At 40.6% G+C, this 24,457-nt stretch overlaps 1 protein-coding gene across 5 annotated transcripts in view; it reads right to left on the bottom strand.

The window, feature by feature from the left end:
* Positions 1–24,457, bottom strand: part of DIP2C (disco interacting protein 2 homolog C) — a 320,749-nt gene that overhangs the window by 123,935 nt on the left and 172,357 nt on the right. For 4 of the 5 annotated variants that reach the window (XM_065666772.1, XM_065666777.1, XM_065666771.1 and 1 more), the window contains exons 2-4: positions 22,218–22,289; positions 19,395–19,562; positions 8,934–9,044 (exon numbers count right to left, since the gene is read on the bottom strand). In XM_065666772.1, coding sequence (XP_065522844.1) covers positions 8,934–9,044; positions 19,395–19,562; positions 22,218–22,289 — 351 coding nt within the window. The remainder of the gene's footprint in view (positions 1–8,933; positions 9,045–19,394; positions 19,563–22,217; positions 22,290–24,457) is intronic. The other variant, XM_065666775.1, reaches the window with a different exon arrangement.

Below are 24,457 nucleotides of genomic sequence, written 5' to 3'. Positions count from 1 at the left end.
TTTTATGAGATCATTCACAAACACAACTGACTTGCTTACAGAATGGCAGATTATTAAGATCAAGAATGAGTCTCTAATGAGAATGTCACAGGATTTTTAAGAAGAGGTTATTTTTGCACACAGAAAACATACTTATGTCTTATTTATATTGCAGTAGAGGATCAACTCTGAAGTCAGATATTTAACAAATAAGTAAAACCACAAGTAAGTCTTTGCTTCAGGGAAGCCAGCAGCTGTGGACGGCATCAAGAAAAACAGCTGGAAGAAGAGGCAGAGGTGGCTTGCAGGAATCAATAGGAGCACGGGCAGTTACTGCTACATCAAAGCAAGAACAGCAGAATCCTAACAGCTCTGGAGTTGTTACAGGGAGGCAACTGATACTACGGGAAAACAGCACTATCAGACCAGCACTATCAAAGGTGAATTTTGGCTGAAAATTCTAGATAAGGAAACACTAAGTATAGCAATAGTATGTTAATTAATTATAAAGAGGAAAGGTTGTCAATTGTGCCTTACAGGAAACCAGTAGTTGAAAGCATTAAAGTTGCTTATGAGTTTAATCAGACCTTTGTTGTAGCTACCATGGAAACGAAGGATATACTGAGAATTCATTTCCTAATACGTAGCCTGTACATACTCTGAGTAGAGATAATTTGGTAGCTACATCTACTGGAAATGCAATCAGGACACACTAAATAGTGTGATACACAGTAAATGTGGTATCATCACAACAGATTACAGTTAGGCTTTGTCTTTTGATTATTCTGGGCTGACAGCACTGACTTATTTTCAGGCAGATACAGGGCAAGTGATTTCATAAAATTGTTGTGTTCATCCAAAAAAGATCAGTCTTTGGAAAATCATCTCACCCCTGGGAATGTGAAAGTAAGTGAGCCCATATAATAATGGATCTTTATTGGGGGTGATGCTATAATGAAGCAGGCTCAGAATACTTCTGCAGTCTCTCTGGGTAAGATTAAGACAGAAAAGATCGAGCTATGTGCTTTCCTTAAAATAAGAAAGCACATAGCCCGGTCACTGTGACACCTACTTTCTCTTCAGCTGCAAGCAGGTGTGCTATTAATTTTGAAATATGGCATTCCCAACAAACATAGTGAATACTCAGCTGAATGCAAGAACATCTGGTCTAAGATGACACTCATTTATACAAGGGTTGTGGAGGTTACTGACAGAAATAAACTGTTGCTTACATTTAAAAAAACTATTTAAGTGTCTAAGTTTCAGTCTTTGGGATGTTTAAACTATATACACCAGGCCTTTGGTTTTACTGGGAACTGGGGATACATGGATATACAGGGGAAAATTCTGCTGACTTTTCATGAATTCAGAGCCAAATTTTGTTAACCTGCACATTTTCTGACAATGAAAAGTCAGCATTTTAAAAAACATCTGCACTCCTATGAATGTCCCACCAAAAAAGCAGGGCTTTTCTAGGATGCTGCAGCCAACAAACTCCACTGGTGCAGGAAACTGCGCTCCATGCACTCTGCAAAGGGCTGTGCCATGCCATCACTCAGTTGCTGCCAAGTACCTCCTGGGCAGCTTCTGTCCACCTTGAGCACACACGAAGAAGCTAAAAGCTTTGTATGTTCTTATGTGGTCAAAAAGCTTAACTCTAAAGAAAAAAAGCATGGCTGTCATATCCCACTTTGGATGGCAGTGGCCATAATCCATAATTCTGGGTGGAAGGAAGGTAAAAGGTTGGGAAAGCTGTATGGGCAGGCTGTGAAACACAGGTTATGTGATCAACGCAGAGGATGCCAAAACAGCATACTGAACTCTTTATGACTCCACTGCTAGTTTTGCTGAAAGGCATAGTTTTTGCTTTACTTTGGATTTTTCAAGTATTATAATAAAGATGATTTTAAAATGTTTTTCTCTAAACTCTGAAATTTAAAACTATATTAACTCTACTGATAAGTGAAATAGAAAACCAACATATAGGCCTCCCACTAATCATTTCCATCCCTCCATTTATTTATTATCTCATTTGTAATGCAATCTGGAAGTCAGCTTCACATAGTGACTTCATCTCAGGCCCCTTTATTATGCAATCTGAAGTAAATCAACTTTCTATTTCTTTCCTCTGGAGATCCTTGAGTAATTTTCCTCAAGAGTTCTGCAATTATCCTTGCAAATTTTTCTGCTGGGTCAAAGCAAGGATGCAGTCATATAAATCACATCTTTGCAGAAGTTTTTCTTCAAGATCTTCTTTGCCCTGATTGAGTTGTAGATTGAAAATAAGTTTGTAAGTGAGGTAAATCAAATAGGAGATTAACTGATTTCTGAGTAAGTGTGTCTATGCCTTAAGTAACCCTTACTCACATGAAGGGTTAGCAAATTCTTTGTTTTATGACAAGCTACCTTAATATTTATAGGCAGTCCCATCTTGGTACATAGCACATTCATCATGTTTGGGTATTTTCCTCCTTATTCTCTGGAGAATTGCTAAATGATAAGGGTTCAATAAAAATGATTTCTCAACTCTTCCCATTCTATCCTTTCCTCTACCATGCACTACAGCTCTCATATTCTCATAACTCTTTTTGGTTCGTTCTGGCAAGATTGCAGAAGGAGATCTTGAACGCCCTTTCAAACCCACAAAATATAAACTATCCACATATTTTAAATCACCATGAGGTAAGCTGCAAACATACAAAATGTCAACCCCCTTTGTTACAGTTCATACACACACTTACTTCATGGTAAATGAGAACAAATACGTGGTACAGCACATATCAAACCTCCTAGAGCAGAGCTGCTCAGCTACCTTGTGCCTGGTGCCAACTTCCTCTCTAGGATTTGGGTCTCCAGGGTACGTTATTTCACTGCTAGCTCCCTTATTTCAAATGTCCCTCAAACCCAGCCTGGGATGATTTGTTTGGAAGTTTAATGATTTCAAAGCAAAAACAGCATAAGCTGTTCAGTCTTCTCTTTATTGAACCACAGTGTGGGAAAGGTGGCTCAGGAACCTGAGCCAGAAGAATTGTACTTAGGATGCACTTGTTTCAGCAAAAAATCTCAAAAAATCTCCTATATTTAAACATCTTTCAAGAGAAGTGCTGAGTGTGCTTGGAAAACGAGCTGTTCTCTGCAGTGTTGAGATCTCTGGGGCAGGGGTTGGCAGCCCCCCAAGAATGGTGTACCAGATTGACTTCTTCCTTTTCATCTTCAGAATGTATGGAGAAAAAATCAGCAAGACTGAGCGGGAGAAGGGAGGTACTACTTGCCGAGAGTCCAGGTACCACAACAACCCTACCAGCAGTATCCTTCCTCCATGCTACCAGCTGAGAGATGCTGATTCCACATATGGCATTTCTCAAAACACTCCATTTCTCGGCTCCCAGCTCTATGCTTATCCACTGCTGTGCCTTTTAAAACCTATCCAAACAGTTCATGTAGCACATGTGCTCTCACTTGCTGGTCTTTCCTCTAGGACACCGTGAACCCTTAGATATAGAGGCAGTGCAATTTCACTTATGCTGCTATTTCCCACATCATTTCTGACATCTGGAAAACTCAGGTTTTAGAACTCACCGGCCTCATTTTTCTTCAGTTGCTCCAGGCAGTGCAGAAAACTGGTCATCTTCAAGGCTTCTCAGAGACCTCAGGAGAAACAAGGCACTTATTTGGCCAAACCTGTCTGTCATATCCTCATCTCGTCAGAGGAGAATTCTACAGCAGAAATCCTGGAGCCAAGCACTGCTGACTTCTAACAAAAGCATGTGCATTTGAACATACTACACCAGATTCCCTAGAATTTAATGTTGATTTTTTCAGTTTTCAATTTTCACTGGTGCATACTTTCTTTAGTATTCCCATCATACCTTTCTTTTTTTTTTTTTTTTTTTACTGACAGGTGTGGAATCACTAAAAGGCAGGTCCTGGCACATGAGAAGATGCTCTGGTTTTCAGCACTGGGATGGAGAACTGAAGCTTTTTTGTTTTGGCATAATCTGAAGGCCACAGAGGTGTCCCTTTGAAAAAATGAGGTTGGTAAGGTCCTGATGTTTCATTTCTCCATGTTTTGAACATCTAGCTGAGGAAGGATATAATACTTTTCTCTGGAGAGGAGATAAAAGAGGTGCTGAAGGTCTCTGAAGAAGAGTTGCTCTCTGAACCCTGCAGGCCATGAATGACTGAGAAATGCAGATGTGGGGGAGATTTATCACAATCAAGGAAAAAAATTATAATCAGGAGGATGTGCTCAGTTTACCCGTGGCATATTTGGTTTGGAACTGCCACAGCAGCAGGCACTGCTGTACTGCGCTGCAGCCTTTACGTGGCAGTAGAGCCCAGCTCTGCCTCAGGCCACCAGGACAGTCAGCCACAAGTAAGGGGCCAAACTCTAGCAGCAGGGCTAGAGCTAGACTAGGGCTGCACTGTGGAGAGGTTACAGATCACTATTTTAAGCACCAAACCAGTGAGCCCATTCTTCCAAGAGCAAGACAGCTGATATGATGGTATTTTAACGAATGGTGGCAGAAGCTTCAGGTCCTTCTACAAGGGATTTCAGTGTTAAAATGAGCCAGTACTAATCAGGGAGCAAACAGGTCCCTAGTAACTGTATGGAAGACATATAGGGCCAACATCTCATTATTTGACTTAATTAGTTCATTTAGACAGCATGGTAAGACTGTGAAAGCTAAGCCATTCAGGTTACCTACTTCTTTACTCTACCAAGTAATTCCTATCTCCTTATTTCAACACACTATACCAAATCCATGGATTTGCAGCTTCCAAAAGTACCTGAGAATTCTAGTTTTTCAACTGCACTAAGGAAACAAAGCTGAAGCTACATCTACAAGACCATTATTGACTTCATACTCAAGTCTGTGCCTGATTTCGCAGTCGTGTCACTTGAACCAGATCAAACCAGATGCTGATGTCTATTCTGCATGGAGAACAGAAGACAAGTGTAAGCCAGTTTTAATTTGACTTGCTGAAAAGTCACTGGACAGAAAAACCTCTTGGCAAAATACTTGTCCAGCCTTCAGCAACATTTGGCTTCAGTGTCATCTCAAGCCCCCAGATAATGTTATACTGCAGGCACTGGTTAAAGAATGGCAACTGCTACGAGAAAAACACTGCCGCAATCTACATTTGGGAAACTTTTCCAAATACTGTTTCTAAGTGAATAAATAATATGAGAGGTTTTATATTCAATAGTAAACAAATAAAAAATGCTTTTGAGTTAGTATCAGCTAAACTAGCTGCCACATTTTATACAGTAAATAATGTAGTTTAACCCTGCAATGATGCAGTTACTACACTTAGAGCATTACCCATTTCTTTAGATATCTGAAAAACTATTACAGCAGCTGACATTTTGTAACACAATGTTCAGGATCTCTTCCCATACAAACAGAAGCAGCCAGAAAAATTTAAACCTTTCTGGTTTTAAATAATTAGACTACATTCCCAATGTGGGCTGAATTCTAAAATCAAATTATCTTAAAACACAAGGAGTATTAGGAATATTTAGGAGAAAGAAAAAAAAAGCTTCCATAAACTCAGAGTCAATTTTATTTAGAACATAAAAATCATGGAAACCAGGTTTTCAAACTAATAGTGCTGAAAAGTTCTATCACAATATTAATGAAATGATGATGATGATAATAATAACAACAATAATGAACGAAGTGAAAAAATAGGTAAGTATTTAAAATGTCACAGTCTGACATTTTCCATAATAAAAGAGCATAAGTTGAAGGTGACATTAGTGGCAGCAATGATTTTGAGTCTCCAAAGAGAATTCATTAAACAATCTTTGCTGACATCTAAATTTATGTAAAAAGCAAAGGCATGGAATGAGAGTTCGATGCCTTCCAGGATGTTAGTTTTCCAATTAGAAAAACCTTACCAAGAAGGGGCAGAAAAGAACTTTGATCATAGTTGGAGTAGAGGACTTGTTTGCAGATGTCAGTTGAAATAAATGGTGCAAAAAAACTAAGGAAGGGAAATGTTTTCCTAGAAGTGAATTACTTATTGGTTAAAGACTGTGCATTCATTCTGGTTTGCGCCTTTTCCAAGAAGATGTGCCAAATATGATAGCAAGCATTGAAACTGGGTAACAGCTAGGATCGAATAATCAGAGTGTGATCAGAGCAGAGATGCTACTAAAGTATTAAGTACAACAAAACAACAAGCAAAACAAAGACTTCTACCTGAAGCAAATCTGAATCTGTAGACAAGATAACAAGAAAGAAATCTGAAGTTTGAAACCTGCAGTAATAAGCAAGTATGAGTCATGAGACCAAGAAATAAATAGACTTCTGATCTCAGAGGCAATGTACAGAAAGGGAGAACAAAATTCAGAATAGGAACATGGTACTGTATCTTAGGAAAGGTCTTCTGAAACTTAAATTTGAAGAAGATGACCTCAGAACTCTTCAAAACTGCAACAGAAGTTTACATTTACCTTCATCAACATTTGCTACATACAGTTGGAAGTGAATGAAGACGCTGTAGGTGTTCAAACCAATTTGCTGGAGAGCTCAGTGACTTGCTGAGGAGTCATGCTATACAGCAGTCAAGGTAGGAATTTAAAGCTCTGCCGTAAGTCTCCAAAATACTGTCAAGCTTTACAGGTTTAACACCAAGGACATTTTCAGAGCAGCACGAGAGGTCTGGATTTATAGTGTATTCCTGACCTTCCTAAGATGAGACTCCTGCACTAACAAGCAACCCTTTGCACTCAATTCCTTACTTTTCCTCTCAGCAGCAAAATTTGTGTCTTTATTATTTATATATAAGATTATAACGGTCCACTCCATAAGGCAGGACCTTATGTATCATTTCACTGAACAAATGCCTTTCTTTCAAAGCAGCAGGCAGTGACCAAGAAGTTGCAACACCAAGTCAAGAGCACTCTAGGGGTATCAGGACAGGCACACAGGGAAGATGTGTATGATGTCTCCTTTTGCTCATCTCCAAACTGACTCACCATCTTTGTTTACAAATTGCAAGCATAGCTCAAGCAGACAACTTCCAACACGCATTTTTTGAATGGAATGGCTCTGGAGAATCACAGCTTGGAGGTCTGAAGACCATGGGTTGCACACCTACAAACTAGACAATTTCAGGAGTGGCATTTTCATTTGTTTGAAAACACTGGGTAGAAATCAATCAGCGTAATGAGGGAGAAGCTTCTAGGAGCTTATATATCAAGGACTTATTATGTAGATCCTACAACCATTGTTCCATGGAAAACTGGTAGCATCTACAGTGTGAACCCAAGGTTTCTGAGAGGAGAAGGGAGCTTTTCAAATTTATCAGAATGGTCTGGACAGAAATTAACTTTCTCTGCCAACATTTATCACTTTATTTTCCTTTAAGTAGGACTGGCAAGTTCTTTGACTAATAGAATGAACCAGAGATATGTTACAAAAGGTTTTATAAGGAGTTCTCTGTAATTTTCCACAGTTGTGTCAGCACAATGACACAAATTTGCTGACTGCATCCAGCAAGATGCATCTCAAACACAACCCAGAACCTCCACAGTTGGCTCCTTGGAGCCTTCCACAACCATCACTCCCTGGCTCCCGACTCTGAGCTCACAAGGGTTTCTCTGCCACAGCGGTTGATGGGTGCTGCTCTCTATAGCTCCCTTATTCTGCTGCAAGAGAGAGGTAGCACTGGACAACCAGACCTTGGCTTTCTGGCTGTCATCTGAGAAGCACGCTTAATACTGCAGCAGTTGAAACAACAGCTGAACATGGCTACCCTTCATCCAGTTAAGATGTAGTACATGCAGTTTATGCCTTCAAAGGTAAGAGTAAAGAAGTTTCAGAGTCCCCTTTTCCTTCAGTTATAAACCAACCACTTCCCTCATTTGTTGTATCTGGAGCAACATTGTGAAGATACTTGGATCCCATTAATTTGGCAATGAGATTTTACCCTTTTGTTAATCTTTGAAATTAGTTTTATCTTCCCTTAATCAGTGCTTCTGTTTAGGGCATAATGATGTGCCCAACTTGCTATACTTCAAGTTCAATATTTTTTTCATGGTATTCACCAAACTGGAATCACTACAACAAAATCCAGCTGTGCCACAGAACCACAGACTAGTGGAGGTCGACAGGAACCTCTGGAGATCATTCAGCCCAACTCCCTGCTCAAAGCAAGATCACCTACAGGAGACTGCTTGGGGACATGTTTTGAATAGATCCAAGGGTGAAGACACCACAACCTCTCTGGTCAACCTGTGCCACTGTTTAATCACGCTGAGTAAAAAAGTTTTTTCTTATGCTTAAATGGAATTTTTCATATTTCAGTTTGTACCTACTGTCTCTTGTTCTGTCACTGCGCACCACTGAGAAGCGTCTGGCTCCATCTTCTTTACTTTTCCCAAGCTACTTATATACATGGATAAGAACCCCTGAGCCTTCTCTTCTCCATAATTCCAGCCCTAGCAGCCTCTTCTCACATAGAAAAGGCTCTGTTCTTTTCATAATCAATTCCTTTAATGATTCCTCTAATCATCTTTGTGGTCTTTTGTTGGACTCACTCCAGTATGTCCAGTCCATATCTATGTTGTAATGGGGAGCCCAGCACTGGACCCAGCACTCCAGATGTACCTTACAAGTGCTGAGCAGAGGGAAACAACCACCTCCCTTGACCTACTGGGCCCTCCTGGGCCCACACTTTCCCTACTCTTCCTTTTGCTGCTGATGTGCCTGGAGAAGCCCTTCTTGCTGCCCTTCATGTTTGTTGCCATTCAATTCCAGATATACTTTGGATTTGCAAACCGACCCCTGCCTTCCTGGGCAGTGTCTCTATTCACAGAACAAATATCTCTCTTTGTATAGCTACTACATGAGCTTACAGCAAAATTCCCTTTAAAGAAGCAAAGAACAGAACCAGCTATTTTAACTTTTCATTCCAATTCTGTGGACTTCAGTTCTACTTACCTGATCTATAGCGCTCATCCCGTGACCCTGAGGACCTACGTCGGTGATATCGAGACGAAGAGGATGGAGTAACAGGAGTTCGACGTTCTTGTGGCAATGCCTGGTCCACCCCTGCATTAATTAAAAAACAAAACAAACAGCTCATTCTTAGTAGTGAGGAGGAGAAAAAGTTCAGCCTACCCTAGAAGCAGAAAAAGAGCATCCAATGGCTAAATCATGCCATGTCAATTGGTTAGACAGTACTTGCCTCTGGTCAGCTTTTCTGGTGTGGTTATTTTTGTGGTTCTCTCTAAGACAACCTTTTTCCAAGATCATAGGCTACATAAGAAGAGCATACAGGCAGCAAGCTTGATGATGTTGTTTTATTTTCTCAAACGTGACCTTTCATAAAGTAGTATTCAGAAAATATTTTGATGTGCTAATAAAGGCAGGCACGATTGCAAAGGATCTTGAAGCTTTCCTGCAAATTGGCTAAAAGCAATTCCTAAGAAGACTTGCATTGATAATACAAGTCTAACAGTTTATCTGTATTATATATATAATACATATATATACCTATAGTCTATGCAATATCTAATATTTTAGTCTTCCCAGTGTACATTATCTGAAACCTCATGCAGTTGGATGACACCAGCTGGTGACAACAACATACTAACCTACAGAAACTAGATACCCTGTAGGAAGGGAACTATATTAATATCTATAAGCATTTTTAGCTTCTGAGAGCCAGAGAGTAAACAATAACTGCACCAAACCAGGCTGAAAATAGTGACCTGTTCCAGCAAAACAACAAAAATAACTCAGCATTATGAAATACGTACACCTGCAGTGTCTCAGTAAGTATCTCTAAATATCCAGTATTTAAGATTCATCCCCTTCTCATAGTGAATTTGCTTTTTTTAAAAATAGGTGTTTTCTTGAAGGCTCCTTAAATGACAGTAGTGTTATAACAGCAGCATTGTATATAAACACTTCTAGAAACTAATGTTCCTTGACATCTTCCAGAGAAGGGTGAAATAATTATGCATGAAAATTCAAACAAACAATAGGAAAAGAAAGCAAATCTGCATGTATAATAGTGGCATAATATGTTACCCTGCTGTCTTCCACAGAAGAACCTGAGCAGACAAGCCCAGTAAGCCCAGAGCCTTAGGCATTGTGATGCACAGGAGCAAAAAACCAGGAGCACCTGAAGAAATTAAGTCAATTCTTCCCTATTACATTTGCCTTTAAAAAGCAGTTCCCCTATGTGGAACTGTAAGGACAGAAATAAAATTGACCTCTTGCACATGGGGTTGACAGTAGGAAAGACCTGTTAAAGTTACTTTATTAAACTATTAAGTATTCAAAGGGATGACTAATAAACAAAGCGATGCTTGGAAATACATTCATATTTTCCAATTAAAACATAATGTAAACCCTCTCCACTACTATTTTTGAACTATTAAATGCCTGCTTATTGGATAGGGATAAGAGTTTCTGTTTATCAAAACAAAAACTTCTAGACCAAACGAAAATGCTATGTCGATTTCAAGCAATCTCAATTATGTTTCAGTGGAGTCTTTAAAAAGCATCATTCAAAAGCCATTGTACACTTTGTACACTTATTTCTTTGTGAAAACAAACTGAACTCCAAATACAGTTTCTCTCTTGAATCTTTGGAATATTAGCAACGTCAAGTCTTCTTTGATTTTGTGGAAGAGTGGCTGGTTGGCTGAAAAACATACTTGGAGTAAAATCTCATAGACACATAAAAGACAGAGCGAATCCATACATTTTCTTCTACTCAGATTGTGACTAATCATTTACACTCTTACATCAAATAAAATGCCTTCATTTTACTGCTCTGTTTCAACACTACACTACTGTGCAATTTCACTTGCCCTCAAGCCTTTATATTCTTTAAGGCAGGTGAACCTAACTTCTGAATCACTGAAATAACCGGAAGAAATATTTTCTCCTCATTTGCATAGAATTTTTCCTTCTTTGCGGGGCCACCCTGAGAACCAGCAATAGAACGTTAACAATCAAATTAATTTTGATTGAAAGTTTTCAATACTTTCTGGAAATCACATCCATTTACAAAAAAACCACACTCCAGAAACATGAGCCTAAACAACTGCTGCTGTGTGACAGAGATCTTGTGAAGAAAGCAGTGCCACAACTTCCCATGGCAAATTACTTGTGTAGGGCAACGGCATGTGGAGAAGAACAAACAAAAATAATTGAGGTGTTACTGCTGAAGTACAACATCATGATTACACAGTAAAAGGGGATTAAATGCATTCTTACAATAACAAAACCACACGGAGTAGGCTTTAGAAACACTGAAGGGAAATTAAGTTGTGAGGAAAAGCATGGGTTTCAGAGGTGCACAACTGCTGGGGGAGGGAGAACTTTCAGGTAGACCTGAACGCTGTTGAGAACTGACAAAACACATTCAGGCCTGTGGTTTCCTTCTCCTGGCTATGAGACACCTTAAGTGTCTCATTCTCTTCTGCAGCTGTGGGCAGTGCTAAAAGCTCTTTTCAAGGTGTCCAAAAGACAGTGCATGTAAGGTAACCTCAGTTACTCTCTGTTGCAGAAGACAGCAGGACGCCCCATCAGGAAGGCAGCACAGCTGCCCAATGTACTAACACTGTACAACTAACACTAACAGTGTACAACTAACAATGAAAAGGGCTCCTCCCTCCTCTGGTTCACTACGGAGATTTATGCAGCTACTTGCTCTTAGTACAGGTACAAAAATCTCTCCTCTAATCTGAAAATTGAGACACTTCAATAGTTTACCTCCCTCTTACTTTGTATATGTGCACTTGTTCTTTTAAGTACATCTGTTCTTACACAATAGGTAATACAGTGTTTCTTTGTGCAGTTAGGAAAAAGCCCCAACATCCTGTGCTAGCAGTCATTTAAGGCCATAGCAAACTAAACGAGAATATCAAAATACCTTCTGCTTTTATGAGGTCTGGGGATCCTTTGATGGCTTTACTTCCCACTTTCCCATAAATATAACAGTGAACCTCTACCCAAGTATGGAGCACAACATGGGAACTTGGCTCTCCAAAAGCACCAATTTACATGAGGAAGTTAACTCTGTACGAAAATGGCTCTCTGTTTGCCATCTTTGGGGAAACCTCTCTCCACACTAAGTTCCTTTAATGTGAGAAAACGCAGAGCATAGCCCCACTTTGGAGAGACAGTAAGAAACCTAATGACGGTTCCTTACTGAAGGCTCTGGAGGAGGAATTATCTGGCATTGCCTGGGCTCACACCTTCGCTTCCCATGCACCTGCTCCCTCGCACAGCATCAACAATGGTGTGAGACAAAGTACACAATAGCAAGAACCTACATGCTGCCATTCATGAGTGACGGGTAGGAGTAAAAGCCACACAGAATAATGAACACCGTGAAATCAGTGAAGTGTTGCCATAAATAGCAAAGCAGTGTTAACAGCAGAACTGTTCACCTCCATGAAGGCTCTAGCCACATAGCGCAGTAACAAGCATCTTTTTTTTCACTTAAACTTCTGAGCGTAACTAAACCTCAAAATTGATAGCCTTCACAGCCAACACACAGGGTCCCTGAGTTAAGTGCTAATGCTTGTCCAAGTGCAGCTTTGTATTTGTGAATCAGTGGAAGTGGTGGCATAATGGGCTTTGAGAATTCATACTTGGATCGATTCCTAAATTTAAGGAGGCAGCAGAACAATGAATGGCTTTCATAAGAGAAAGAACAGTGTCATGCCAGTGCCCTGTGCACAGACACAATCACAGTCACTGCCAAAGTGGCATCAATCTTAATAGCACCAGTCTACCCCAACCTTACATCTAAAGCACAAACTCAAAAGGTAAGTGTAATTAGCACTAATGATTGACTTATCACAAGTTATGAAGGATTTTAGTAATATATATATGTATATCTGCCTGGACCACAGTTATTTTATGTAAAAGGCTGAGAAATCAGTGCTTTATGCTCATCATGTTACACATATGCATTACCAGGTGCACTGGAATGAACAGCCACATTCTTAACACAAGCATTAGTTCATTTATCTAATGCTGCTAATGTGGGCTTCAGCTTGCAGATTAAGACACCTATATTTAGGCATGTACAAGAAGATGCTTAAGCTAAGCTCCCATTACAAAAAAGAGACTTACGCCAGGACTCACAAGTTTAAACAGAGGTGTCCACTGTCTTTTCAGATATTGTGGACTATGATACCAGGCTTGACCAGAATGGCATACATCCCCTTTAAATCCTGTTTTATATGCGCTCACTCTCTGCAGATGTATCCAATACCTTAGGAAATACTCAACAGTATTAGACACTTCAGGGAACAACATGAGCCCAGTAAAGCCTTCAGAGCTACAGAGGTGGTCAGTGGATGTATCTGCTTTGGAATAAGCTGAAAAGCATTATGGGTTTCATCAACTCAATTAATGGTGTCTCTTCACGTAAGAATAGCAACTTGAATACCAGGTTAATAGGCAGACCACTTAATGCAGATATATCAGTCTACAAATCTTAATCTTCAAGCTAGATCCTGCCTCAATTGTATTTAGCTAAAAAATGCAAGAATTTCAGTAGATTTATAGAATCATAGAACCCTAGAATAGTTAGGGTTGGAAAGGACCTTAACATCAACGAGTTCCAATCCCCTGCCATGGGCAGGGACACCTCACACTAAACCATGTCACCCAAGGCTCTGTCCAGCCTGGCCTGGACCACTCCCAGGGATGGAGCATTCACAGCCTCCCTGGGCAACCCATTCCAGTGCCTCACCACCCTCACAGTAAAGAATTTCCACCTTATATCTAATCTAAACTGCCCCTGTTTAAATTTTAAACTGTTACCCCCTGTCCTATCACTACAGTCCCTCCCTAATGAAGAGTCCCGCCCCAGCATCCTTATAGGCCCCCTTGCAAATGCAAATGCCACTGCAAGCTGCATAGTTTCATTTTCAGAATCACAGAGTGGTCTGGGTTGGAAGGGACATTAAAGTTCATCCAGTTTCAACCCCTGCCCCTGGCAGGGACACCTTTCACTAGACCACGTTGCTCAAAGACCTGTGCAACCTGGCCTTGAAGTCTTCAGGGATGGGGCAGCCAGAACTTCTCTGGGCAACCTGTGTCAGTGCCTCACTACCCTCATACTGCAGAGTTTCTTCTTTGCATCTAATCTAAATCTCCACTCTGTCAGTTTAAAACCACTGCCCTTGTCCTGTCACTACATGCCCTTGTAAGAAGTCTCTCTTCAGATTTCTTGCCAGCCACTTTAGGTACTGGAAGCTGCTTTAAGTTCTCCCCGGAGCCTTCTCTTCTCCAGGCTGAAGAAGCCCAACTCTCAGCCTGCTCCGTAGCAGAGGTGCTCCTGATCACCTTTGTGGCCTCCTCTGGACTCGCTCCAGTAGGTCCATGTCCTTCTTATGTTGGGGGCACCAGAGGTTGAGTGCAGTATTGCAGGTGGGGTCTTACCAGAACAGAGTATAGGGGGAGAATCACCTCTCTTGACCTGCCACACTCCTTTTCAGGCAGCCCCACACAGAACTGGGTTTCTGGGCTGCAAATGTATGTCTTCGGGACATGCTGAACTTCTTGTCAACCAGCACCACCAAGTCCTTCGCAGGGTTGCTCTCAATCCATTCTCTGCCCAGCCTGTAGTTGTGTTTGCATCTTAAGAGCACAGAAAGTGCAAAACTACCAGCTGGAAGCAGGCTCCACCTCCTTCCATCTTTTTTTTTTTTGCCTTCCATCTCTTTGTTCATCCTCCTTCTCCCTTCTTTATTACTTCTTTTTGTAGCTAAATTGAAGCGCTATGTGCTGATAATGTGGCAATAGCTGCACTGCCCTCTCCAACAGAGGGCAATTGTTTCATAATGACAGCTGACAAGTTGCTTTGATGTATCTCTTGTTCCCATGTCTGTGTAAAATTTTTTAATCTAAAAATATTTAAAAGCTAAAATTTCTATTTGACAAGAAATAGAAGGCATTCTTAGACACAGGCTGCATTTATTCTTCTAAAATAACTCACAGTGTGTGCCCCCAGGAGAGAGAGCTGTAGGATAAACCCAGCAACTCCAGCGCTGGTGGGAAGGAAGGCAAACAGTGTTTGAAGAAACATTGTTTATCTTCCGCTCAAATAATTTCCTGAGCTTCTACACAGTGGCTGGTGGCTCAGCTTTAAAAGCAAAGTCAGGTGATGAAGCATTTTGTAAACAGGTTAAATGTCACACTGTCCCCATGGAACTTGTTACTTAGTGTGGCACTTCACTCTTCCCATCAAGTGTACATCTAAGTAATGAATTCACTGGATAAGCCAAAGGACATTTAAAATGTGACACTCCTCACCAAAGCTGTTCAGGAAAGTGGAGCCACTTTCTGATAGGTAAGTCTGGAGAAAATGGCATTTCTTATTAGATATGTTTAACAATCTTTCCCTCACAGGTGAGCTTTCACACTTTCTCCTGCACTTGGTTCTAATTTCAAAAAATGCACATACTTCAAATTGTTCTTTATTGCAATCTTGATCTTGCCCTGCAGCATTTCCTTCAAAGCTCTACCTTTCAGATAAAGCTTTGCATGGCTGTTGTGGGCTTCTTTTTTCTCTCCATTATCTCTGATGGTGGACATTTGATGTTTGTTTGATGTGATGTTTGATTCCCATTTTTCTCTAGACAGTCTCACAGCTTCAGTGTACCATCCGAAGATGCTTTTTGAAGCATACGTAGAAAAAGGCTACCTATCCACACAGCAAACACATTCATCAATGTTCTGCTCAACTTACACTGCAAACAAATTTGGCCACTATTGTGAATTCCATCAGTTTCTCATTTTGAGAGCAGCACCCAGCTCTTCGTGTGCCTTCACTGGCTCCACCTCCTCTGCTCCAGGCCAGATAAGGTTTGTATCGATGGTATATTTCCTTTTACCCTCTGAGCCATCTTTTCTGTGCCAGAATATTAGACCAACATCTTCATGTTTCCTTCTATGCTTTTATATTTCAGAGATGGTCTTCATGATCATCAACAGATTTTTCAATTTTTTTCAAATTCTTTGAAAAACACCCTGACTCTGATGGGTACTAAAAATATCCTTCCCAAAAAAAACATCATTATGAGTACTGAAACTGCTAACCACATTGATTTCATCATGTACTCGTTTCTTCCCTTACACGCATTTTTCTGGCTTTACTATTAGGGTGTAAAGTCTTTGAAGGAAGGTGGTTTTTGCTCTCTGTTTGGACAAAGTTTAATATTATGAGGTCTTACTGCTGGATAGGAAACAGAGGTGCCATTAGAAAACAAAGAATGCATAAGCTGGTAGCTGGGCTCTCAGCATTGCAAAAGGAAAGAAGCAACTATCATGCTTTAACTGGTGGCCTCAGGAGGTAGATCACAGATCCTTTCAGAACCTTCCTTTTTAAACACACCAGGCTCTGCAAGGCATCCACCAGTTCAAACCAAAATCCTTTTTAAAAAACAACACTTACTAAGTGTTCATCTGTGTGCCAGAGTTTCTCATCTTTGAAACATCTGTCAGACAGGTTTCCGAAATGTGTCCTTGAGTTGCGCAATGCACATGCCTTTCAATGAGATTAATGTTCTCAACACACATATATGCTTTGAAATGCCCCATCATCATTATCCCTTGATAAGATCTTCAAGAATTAGGAAGACAGATGTAATAGGAATACTCATTATTAATAAAGCGAATACATGAGGGGTTTTTTTTAATTCCAGAATCGTGCTTCGCTTAAACACTTCCTGGCAATCTTTGCAATCCAAATAATGTCTGTGGAAGAGAAAATGAAATTGTAATCACCAAGTTTACTTAGAGTGCCCAAAGGGGTAGCAGCAGGAACATCTGAAAGCAAATGTATGCATGCATAAACATAGAGAAGTATGCAAATGTATGTATACATTACACATATATATGTCATGTTAATAACAGAGGATATGGAAATTGGTTCCTGCAATTCTACAGAAAATTTTTTCTTGGTAAGGCAAAGGGATCTTCAGTACCAAGGTATTATTTTCTCTGCACTGCATAGCTTGAAATCTCCCTGTGCTGGTGCTGTCGGGGCTCCAGCAGCAGGAGGTGCAGTGATCTGTCTCTAGGCCTGTGAAAGGAGCAGCGGGTGGCTCTAAAATACCACATCTCACAAGTTTATTAGCCGTAATAAATAAAGTACTGGTGACTGGTCTACATGGTTATGCTACAAATAGAGCTGCACTGGAGGTACCAATGATGGGAAATTACAGAAAGTAATCTAGTGTAGACACAGTACTTGATTAAGAGAGAAAGAAGCACCCATGTCTAAGCTGTTAGGAGCAAAGCTTAATTGATAACAACATTGTCTCTGTTCTGTGAATGAATAATCAAATTTCCTGGCAAAAGACTGGAAGCAAATTGGGAAAAAACACAGCTTATGGGGGATGCAGGTAATTTAGTTACTTTTCTTCTAGGAAGGGTTTCTTTTAATAGCATGCAAGCAGCTGTCCACATGTTATCTTACCCAGGAACTGACTGATCTAATCAAGATAATCTTCAGAAAGATATTCTGAAATCAAAGCCTGTTTCAGTGGTTACTCTTTCAGTTTCTGACTCTCATGGCTCCTCTACAGAGGCAGCAAGAGAAAGGTCACAGCACAAGAGAGACTGGGATATACGTGCAGATATAAAGGTTCAGATTCACTACTATTTTTAGATGTCTGACATACGGGTACACTAAGAAAAGTAAAAACTACTCTGCACAGAACATCTCTAGCTACAAACTGACTTCCTGAGAAAGCGTTTAGAGGAAATAAAGCTGTACTTTAATCTCTTTAAGTTAAAGCAGGTGGGGATTTAATGGGAATGAAAAAGGGGGCTCCCCCTGTCCTTTCTCCCATTAACATTGCCAAACGCGGCATATCCGTTACGGACTGCTGGATGTTCGACAGCCTGTCTGCAACAGTATAAATGTCCTTTGCATATGTGCAGTCTGTGCAGCATCTGGATGTGTCAGACCTATTGTGCGTGCACCGCAGAGTCAACCTGCAGATGTGCAGCAGATCCGGCACGTCCTCTGTGTGTCAGACTTGCTGCACGTTTGCTGTACAGCATCTGTGACAAAACACTCTCTGGGACTGTCCTGTCAAAAACAGGGAGCCCAAAAGTGAACTCCCACATCACCTGGTAGAGTATCAACCACTTGGTTGCCCAGGTCCACTTATCATTAATCCTATTCCTGAAAAGAAACTGCTCTCCTTTTCTAAAATGACAGCATTTCAACGAGCACAACAGAAAGACCATATACGTATGTGTGTTTATAATGTATACAGCCAACCCTTCTACTGCCTACATTTAGCACTTTGGTGATTTTACAGCATTAATTCTTTGAAACCTGGAACTGCAACTTAATTATTCCTATTTTGCAAAAAATCTTGGGTGGAGGAAGTTAATCATGCCAGTCCGAGGGAACCTGTAAGGCCCATGTAAGTGGAGAAATACAGACAACACTAAGATCCAATATGGACTTCCTCATCCAAAGTATTACAGTAAACTGGTTTGAAAATGCGCAAGGAAGGGCTTCTCAAAGGGATAATCTTTTTATAGGGCTGTCTTGTCCAGACAGAACTGCAAATCTTATCTTCCCTCTAACTACCTCATACACCATGTCTAGACTGCCTTCTGGTGTGTGGACCAGCACACAGGCAAGATGTGATGTCCTCCACGTGCCCACATGGTTGACAAGAGAAAATCTGCTGTCTTGAGGGGCTGTGAATCCTCTGCAGCCTTGCTACAAATCCACAGAGTAGGAGCAGACTGCCTGCCACCAGCCACAGGTCAACCCCAGAAGGCAGGACAGGTATCTGCTGAAGGGCATGGCTATGCAAGCACGGCTGCTGTCATGCCTTGCTGGTCCACACTGCAAACACGTAGCCCCGCAGATTGCTCTTCCTCTAGTCTGCTCTACCAGTCTGATGCCTGTTCCTAAAAGTCAATCTGTTTCTGAATGGTTTGGACATGAGAGGAGTTCAAACAGAGCTCTCTACTTGAAAACAGCACAGAATTAGGGGTGCTTAGATTTTTACAGCTTCCTCTAGATTCTGGTGGACTTGGACCTGTCCAGTGCTCTGTAAAAAGGCAGTGCCAAAAAGAGAATTAGAAACACATGCCTTCCTGTCTTTCACCAGCTTATTGTGTGCAAACTCCTCTGAAGAATCCACAGTATGGAAGCTAGAGAGACATTAACAAGTGTTACTAAGAAGGACTATTCCTTCGCCCTTCCCATCACTTCATTCTTAGGCAGATAAAAGTCGGTAACGGCCTTCCAGATGTTGTCCTTTGGTTGTCCTGCCTTGTAACTGGCAGCTCCTGGTGTATCCTATTGATGTAGGAGTCTACTAGAGGCTTTCAGATGAGGCGCAGTTACAGAGGGATACGGACTGGAAAAGATATATTCATTGTGCTCACCAAAACGAAAATAAAAGAGAGGCCGGTTTCCTGCTGTGCTGGCTGCTCTCTCTCTAGCGGCCGCTTCCCGGATGTCACAGACACCAATGTTGGCAGTGCGGAGCATTCTTCTGGCAGCTCCTTCACTGTGTTGCAGTCTACACCGTACCGCGGCAGCTCCATTCGCTGCTGTAACAAGTTGAAAAAAACTAATTAATTCACGTTTAGTTTTTTTACATTTGTTACAGCAACGAATGGAGCTGCTGCCCCCATGCAGTAGAGCACACACGCACACGCACGCACAGACACCACAGGACACTCACGGAGCCAATGCGGGGCAATGTTCCACTCTGCCAACATGGGCGTTAGTAATGTTAGCAAAGGTGCAGCGAGAGGACTGGACGCCCCAACAGAGGGGAACTGCCTTTGGATTTCCTTTAGTTTGTTGAATGCTGTCACAGAATGCAAATCCCTGCCCATCCCCAACGACTCAAATCCCAGCGAAAGAGCCATGTCCATTTCCATACTGTTAGATCCCTAAAAAATCCATTCCCTTTTATTAGTAAGATCCAAGACCACCAAAGCTTCTAAATTCTTGCAGTTCCTCATCAAAACAATTATTTAACACCACCACCACCACCCCCCCCCAAAAAAAAAAAAAAAAACAAAACCCAAACCCACCAAAATCTTAACTGGTCATGTATGTGGCTGTTCAGATACTAACAGAGGCCTACAAAAGGCAGTGTCTGTTTTGTTATCCTATTTTTTCTTGGAAAGGATTCATCCCCCTTTCCTAGTGAGCAGGGACCTTGAGCCATTCAGATGAGTCAAGTCTCAGAAGGAGAACATCAAGCTGAAGTGTTTCAAGTCTTGTTCAAAAGGTAACACAACAAAACAAACAAAAAGTACAAAGACAGCAAAGACCCGAGCACAAATATTACCAGTTTCTGGAGGAAAGTACTTTAATACAGTAGAAGCAGTGCCTTCCACTATAACAGAATAATTCATTTAGCCATCAGCTAAATGATTGAGCTCGATGTACGTACAAGAAAACACTGGACAATATTTCAATACTTTTCCTCTTCATCCTATTATAATCTTCCTTCACTCATCCATATCCCACATTCCTAGTGTAGGATTTGTTAGGAAGAGGGTAAAGCAGAAACTGTTCACTCTATTTGATCATATCTTCAAAACAGCCCTAAATCAGTTGCAACCTCAGTCATGACCTCTTCAAATTACTGAATGAACCCCTCTACAGGACTGGCTTACAGAGATTCCTCTGCTGTGTCTTACACTGGAAAACTAATATAGAATCACAGAATGGTTTGGATTGGAAGGGACCTTAAAGATCATCTGGCTCCACCCCCCCTGTGCCACAGGCAGGGACACCTTCCACATGTCACAACAGAGACCTTGAAAGATGACCTCGGAGGGTTCTCTACCTTCTCTCTTTCATTATTATACATATGATGACTGTCCGGCAGCTTCAGCCATGGATACAGTCTGACCAGAAGACTACGATGGTTCTGGAGAAAAAGTTGTATTTTCTTGTGTGAAGACAAAAAAAGGTGTATCTGATTGTATAAACAAACACTGGTACAAACAGCACCACTGTATTGAGTATTACTGTGAGGCAACAGTTTCTCCGTAATTCAGTAAACCTAAGTAGGTCTCATGAGAACACACTGTGAAGACTATTATATGTCTGATAGTCTGGTCAAACCAATAAATATCCAGAAATTTAATAACTGCACCTCTGGTATTGTAATTCTGTTGATTTTATTTGTTTTATTCTCTAATGGCTCCCAATGGTTAGGAAATGTCACAGACACCCTCAAATCAGGCTGTATCACTTCAGAAAGTGTTTGGGGAACTCCCACCAGTGGAGCAGACCAAGAGAAATCCAAAGGCACAAAAAATACCATTCTACTATGGAGTTAGATATTATATCTATATACCTGAAGAAGATAGAAAGTCACTAGCTCCACACATGAGCAATTTAAATAGAAACTATCAAGTCCACCATAAAGGTGGGATTATATAAAAGAACAAGGAAACTAGTTCCCAGGCCTGCAACAAAAACAGGGCAGCCAAGTCCAAGTGGAGGCTTTGTAAGGTGAGTGAGATGCAGCAAATGCATGGGGCATGGTCCTCTGAGGCCAACAGAAAATGGAGTCCTACATCAGTATCTACAACTACATGCTCAACTTCATGATCCAGCACCTTGGGAGAGTGAAAGAACTCTGAAAGGTTCTTACTTATATACATGAAATAATTTCAATGAAACAATCCGTTACTAGTTTGAAGATATTTTTACACCTTTTGGGCAAGTACATGCAACCCATCCTTCAGTGTTGAGACCATGTATGTATAAAGGACTGGTTGCCCAAGCATTACAGGACAAGCTCTAGGGATGTTGCTGGTCTCTCTAATGCTTTCAAATGGGAGACTTGGACAGGAACCCCAGAAATGGAGGAAGGTACAAAGCTCCAAGGTTCTCTTCCACTCTTGTGTATACCTCTGTTCAGAAAGCTTTACATGGCTGAGATCACATTTTCCTCTGTATTTTTGCATTACTTCGAACAAACAATGCCTCTCTAACAAACCTAGGCTGATTTTGCAGACATGACTGCCAAACCACAGCAACGTTGTAAAAAATGTACACACACATCAAAGCAGACATATATATAAAAATACACATAAAATGGATGGAATAAGCTTCTTCTGCATAACAATAGCTTTGTTTCTGCCACATACATTTCTTCAAAGATGCAGATTTTTACTGCGGCAACTATCAGTATGCTTGACATCTTCATATATTGCAAGCATAGATATACGTACCAGGAGGCTGTGGCAGGTAGGCCCCAATTAATTTTGATCTCTTCTTTTCATATCCCTTCTGTGTGATGTCACCTGCCAAGAAAAGGAAAGGAAAATCAATAAGATGTGGATAAAGACAATGTCTAGCTGCTTAATGGCAGCACCATCAGCTTAGCCACCACTGCTCTGTTTGTCTGTCTTGACAATTATAATGAACAAATGAAAAGCACAGTATGATCATTCCACCCAGAAAAAACTCATTTACGCCAGAGCCGTTCTGACAAGTAAATACCCAGCCTTGATTTATTCCAGCACCAGAGTCCAGGGCACAGAGTTTTAAAACCATTTTGATATGCTGTCACACAGCTTTCAAAAGCTACAATGACCTTCATTAGGTTAATAAACAATGGATTATACAGAATGCGTGGGCCTGCAGTGGCTGGCAAAACACATCACTGATTAGCATTTTCTATCATTAATGGGATTTTTCTAATCAAGCATGTAAGGCACAAAAGACTTGAAATTGCTGCTGTATCATTTCTGCAATATAAACGTTTTAGCTGATTTCTAAGCAGTACTGAGAGGAACAAAACCAAACCAAATCTACCACAGCTCCACTAGAAAACAGTACCATAAGGACTCTTTGCCTGACTTTCCAATTAAATCTCCTTTCAAAATAAATGCTTGAATTTTTTATATTCAATTTATATGACCCTTCATTGTGTCCTCAGGTAACTTTTTTTAATGTAAGGATTAAAAGTTTCCTAAAAGGAAGCGATGGATAATTAGATACGCGGAACAAATACATACTTTTAGTTGTTATTATTGCTCAGGAGAGGTTTGGCACCACAGCTGTGACACAGTCCTGGCTTTGGAGCTCTAGCTCTACCTTTAATAATTAAAATACTTGTTCAGATATAATTCAAATATCCAGATTCTTCTTTCCAAATGTGTGAACACATGTGCACACACATATATGTATGTGTTAAATTCAATATAAGGTACTTTATCCTAAGAAGAGTGATAGGTTTTACAACTATAAGAATTTTGAAATAACAGCATATTCCCTGCCCTTTCAATAAGCACATCTGTTATTGTAAGACACATCATCCAGTTAGAGTTGCATTACTGGAGTTGTATATTTGTGAACAGTTGAGGGCTGAGGAGGAAGAAACCACAAAATTAAGTGGAGCTTTGGCAGTGATTTCCTGCTAGATACAGCAACATGTGCTTTTTCATGCTCTTCCATCCCCATGTTCAATCTTCACCTTAAGAAACCATTTGCCAAGACAACCACACACTCATTTCAATCCCAGCCACTCTGGTAAACGGATGCTACATTAGCACCAAGGTAGACAGAGCTTCCTGTGGGCTTGTCTGTAATCTGTAATTATGTGAAAAGATCTTCAAATGTCGTTCCTCAATAAAAGGCCTTTTCTTGGGGATGGTTCCAATAAGGAATACGGATGCAGAATTTCTTTGCCAGTGTCCTGAGCCAACCTCTCACTGCTGGTTAAAAACAGTGCTTAAAATAACACCTATCCTCTTCGCTACCGTATCTCGAACCGCTCCACAAAAGAAGTCACCTAAAATATCTGTGTTTTTAAATGAGGAAAGTGGGAGTGAAGCACTTCAAATGATAACCGTCCCCTATTTACCCAGAGAAGAAGTGGCAGACTTGGCAAGAGGACCTAAGCTTTTAAAGTTCAAACCCACTGACTCTTCAAGCACATTTCTTCCCATTTTGAATACTTCTGGCATGTGTTCAAACTAGTGAAAAAGGTCTCTCTCCATTGCAATAACCAGCTTCTCAGGAACCAGACAGTACCTAAAGTTACTGCCTCAAAATGTTTTAAAGAAAAAAAAAATGTTTATTTCTATTTGAAAACTACAAAATACAAACAAATTTTTCTTTTGAAGTTTTGCTAAACAAATTACCATTAATTTCCCATGTTCGTCAATACCAAATTTTAGTAAGGATCAGTATATTTTACTAATGCTCTTTAAGGAGAACAGATATCTTATGGAGAACCACAGCTCCATTGTGGTGTCAGCTGGCAATGCCATTTTAAACAAGAAACTATTAACAGGTGCTTAACTATTGGTTACTCTTCCACACAAATGGTAGCACATACACACACAAATCACTATCTTCACCTAGAGATTCTAGACAGTGCTCATGCAACCTGCATCCATTCCTGCAACAGAAGTTTCTTCCACTAGTTTCTAAATCTAGATTGTCCTTAATGGAAAGAAATGCA

This window comes from Lathamus discolor, chromosome 2 (assembly GCF_037157495.1).
Source record: "Lathamus discolor isolate bLatDis1 chromosome 2, bLatDis1.hap1, whole genome shotgun sequence".
NCBI classification, from domain to species: Eukaryota; Metazoa; Chordata; class Aves; order Psittaciformes; family Psittacidae; genus Lathamus; species Lathamus discolor.
Note: the sequence above shows the minus strand (reverse complement) of the source record. Positions and strands in the feature narration are given on the sequence as shown.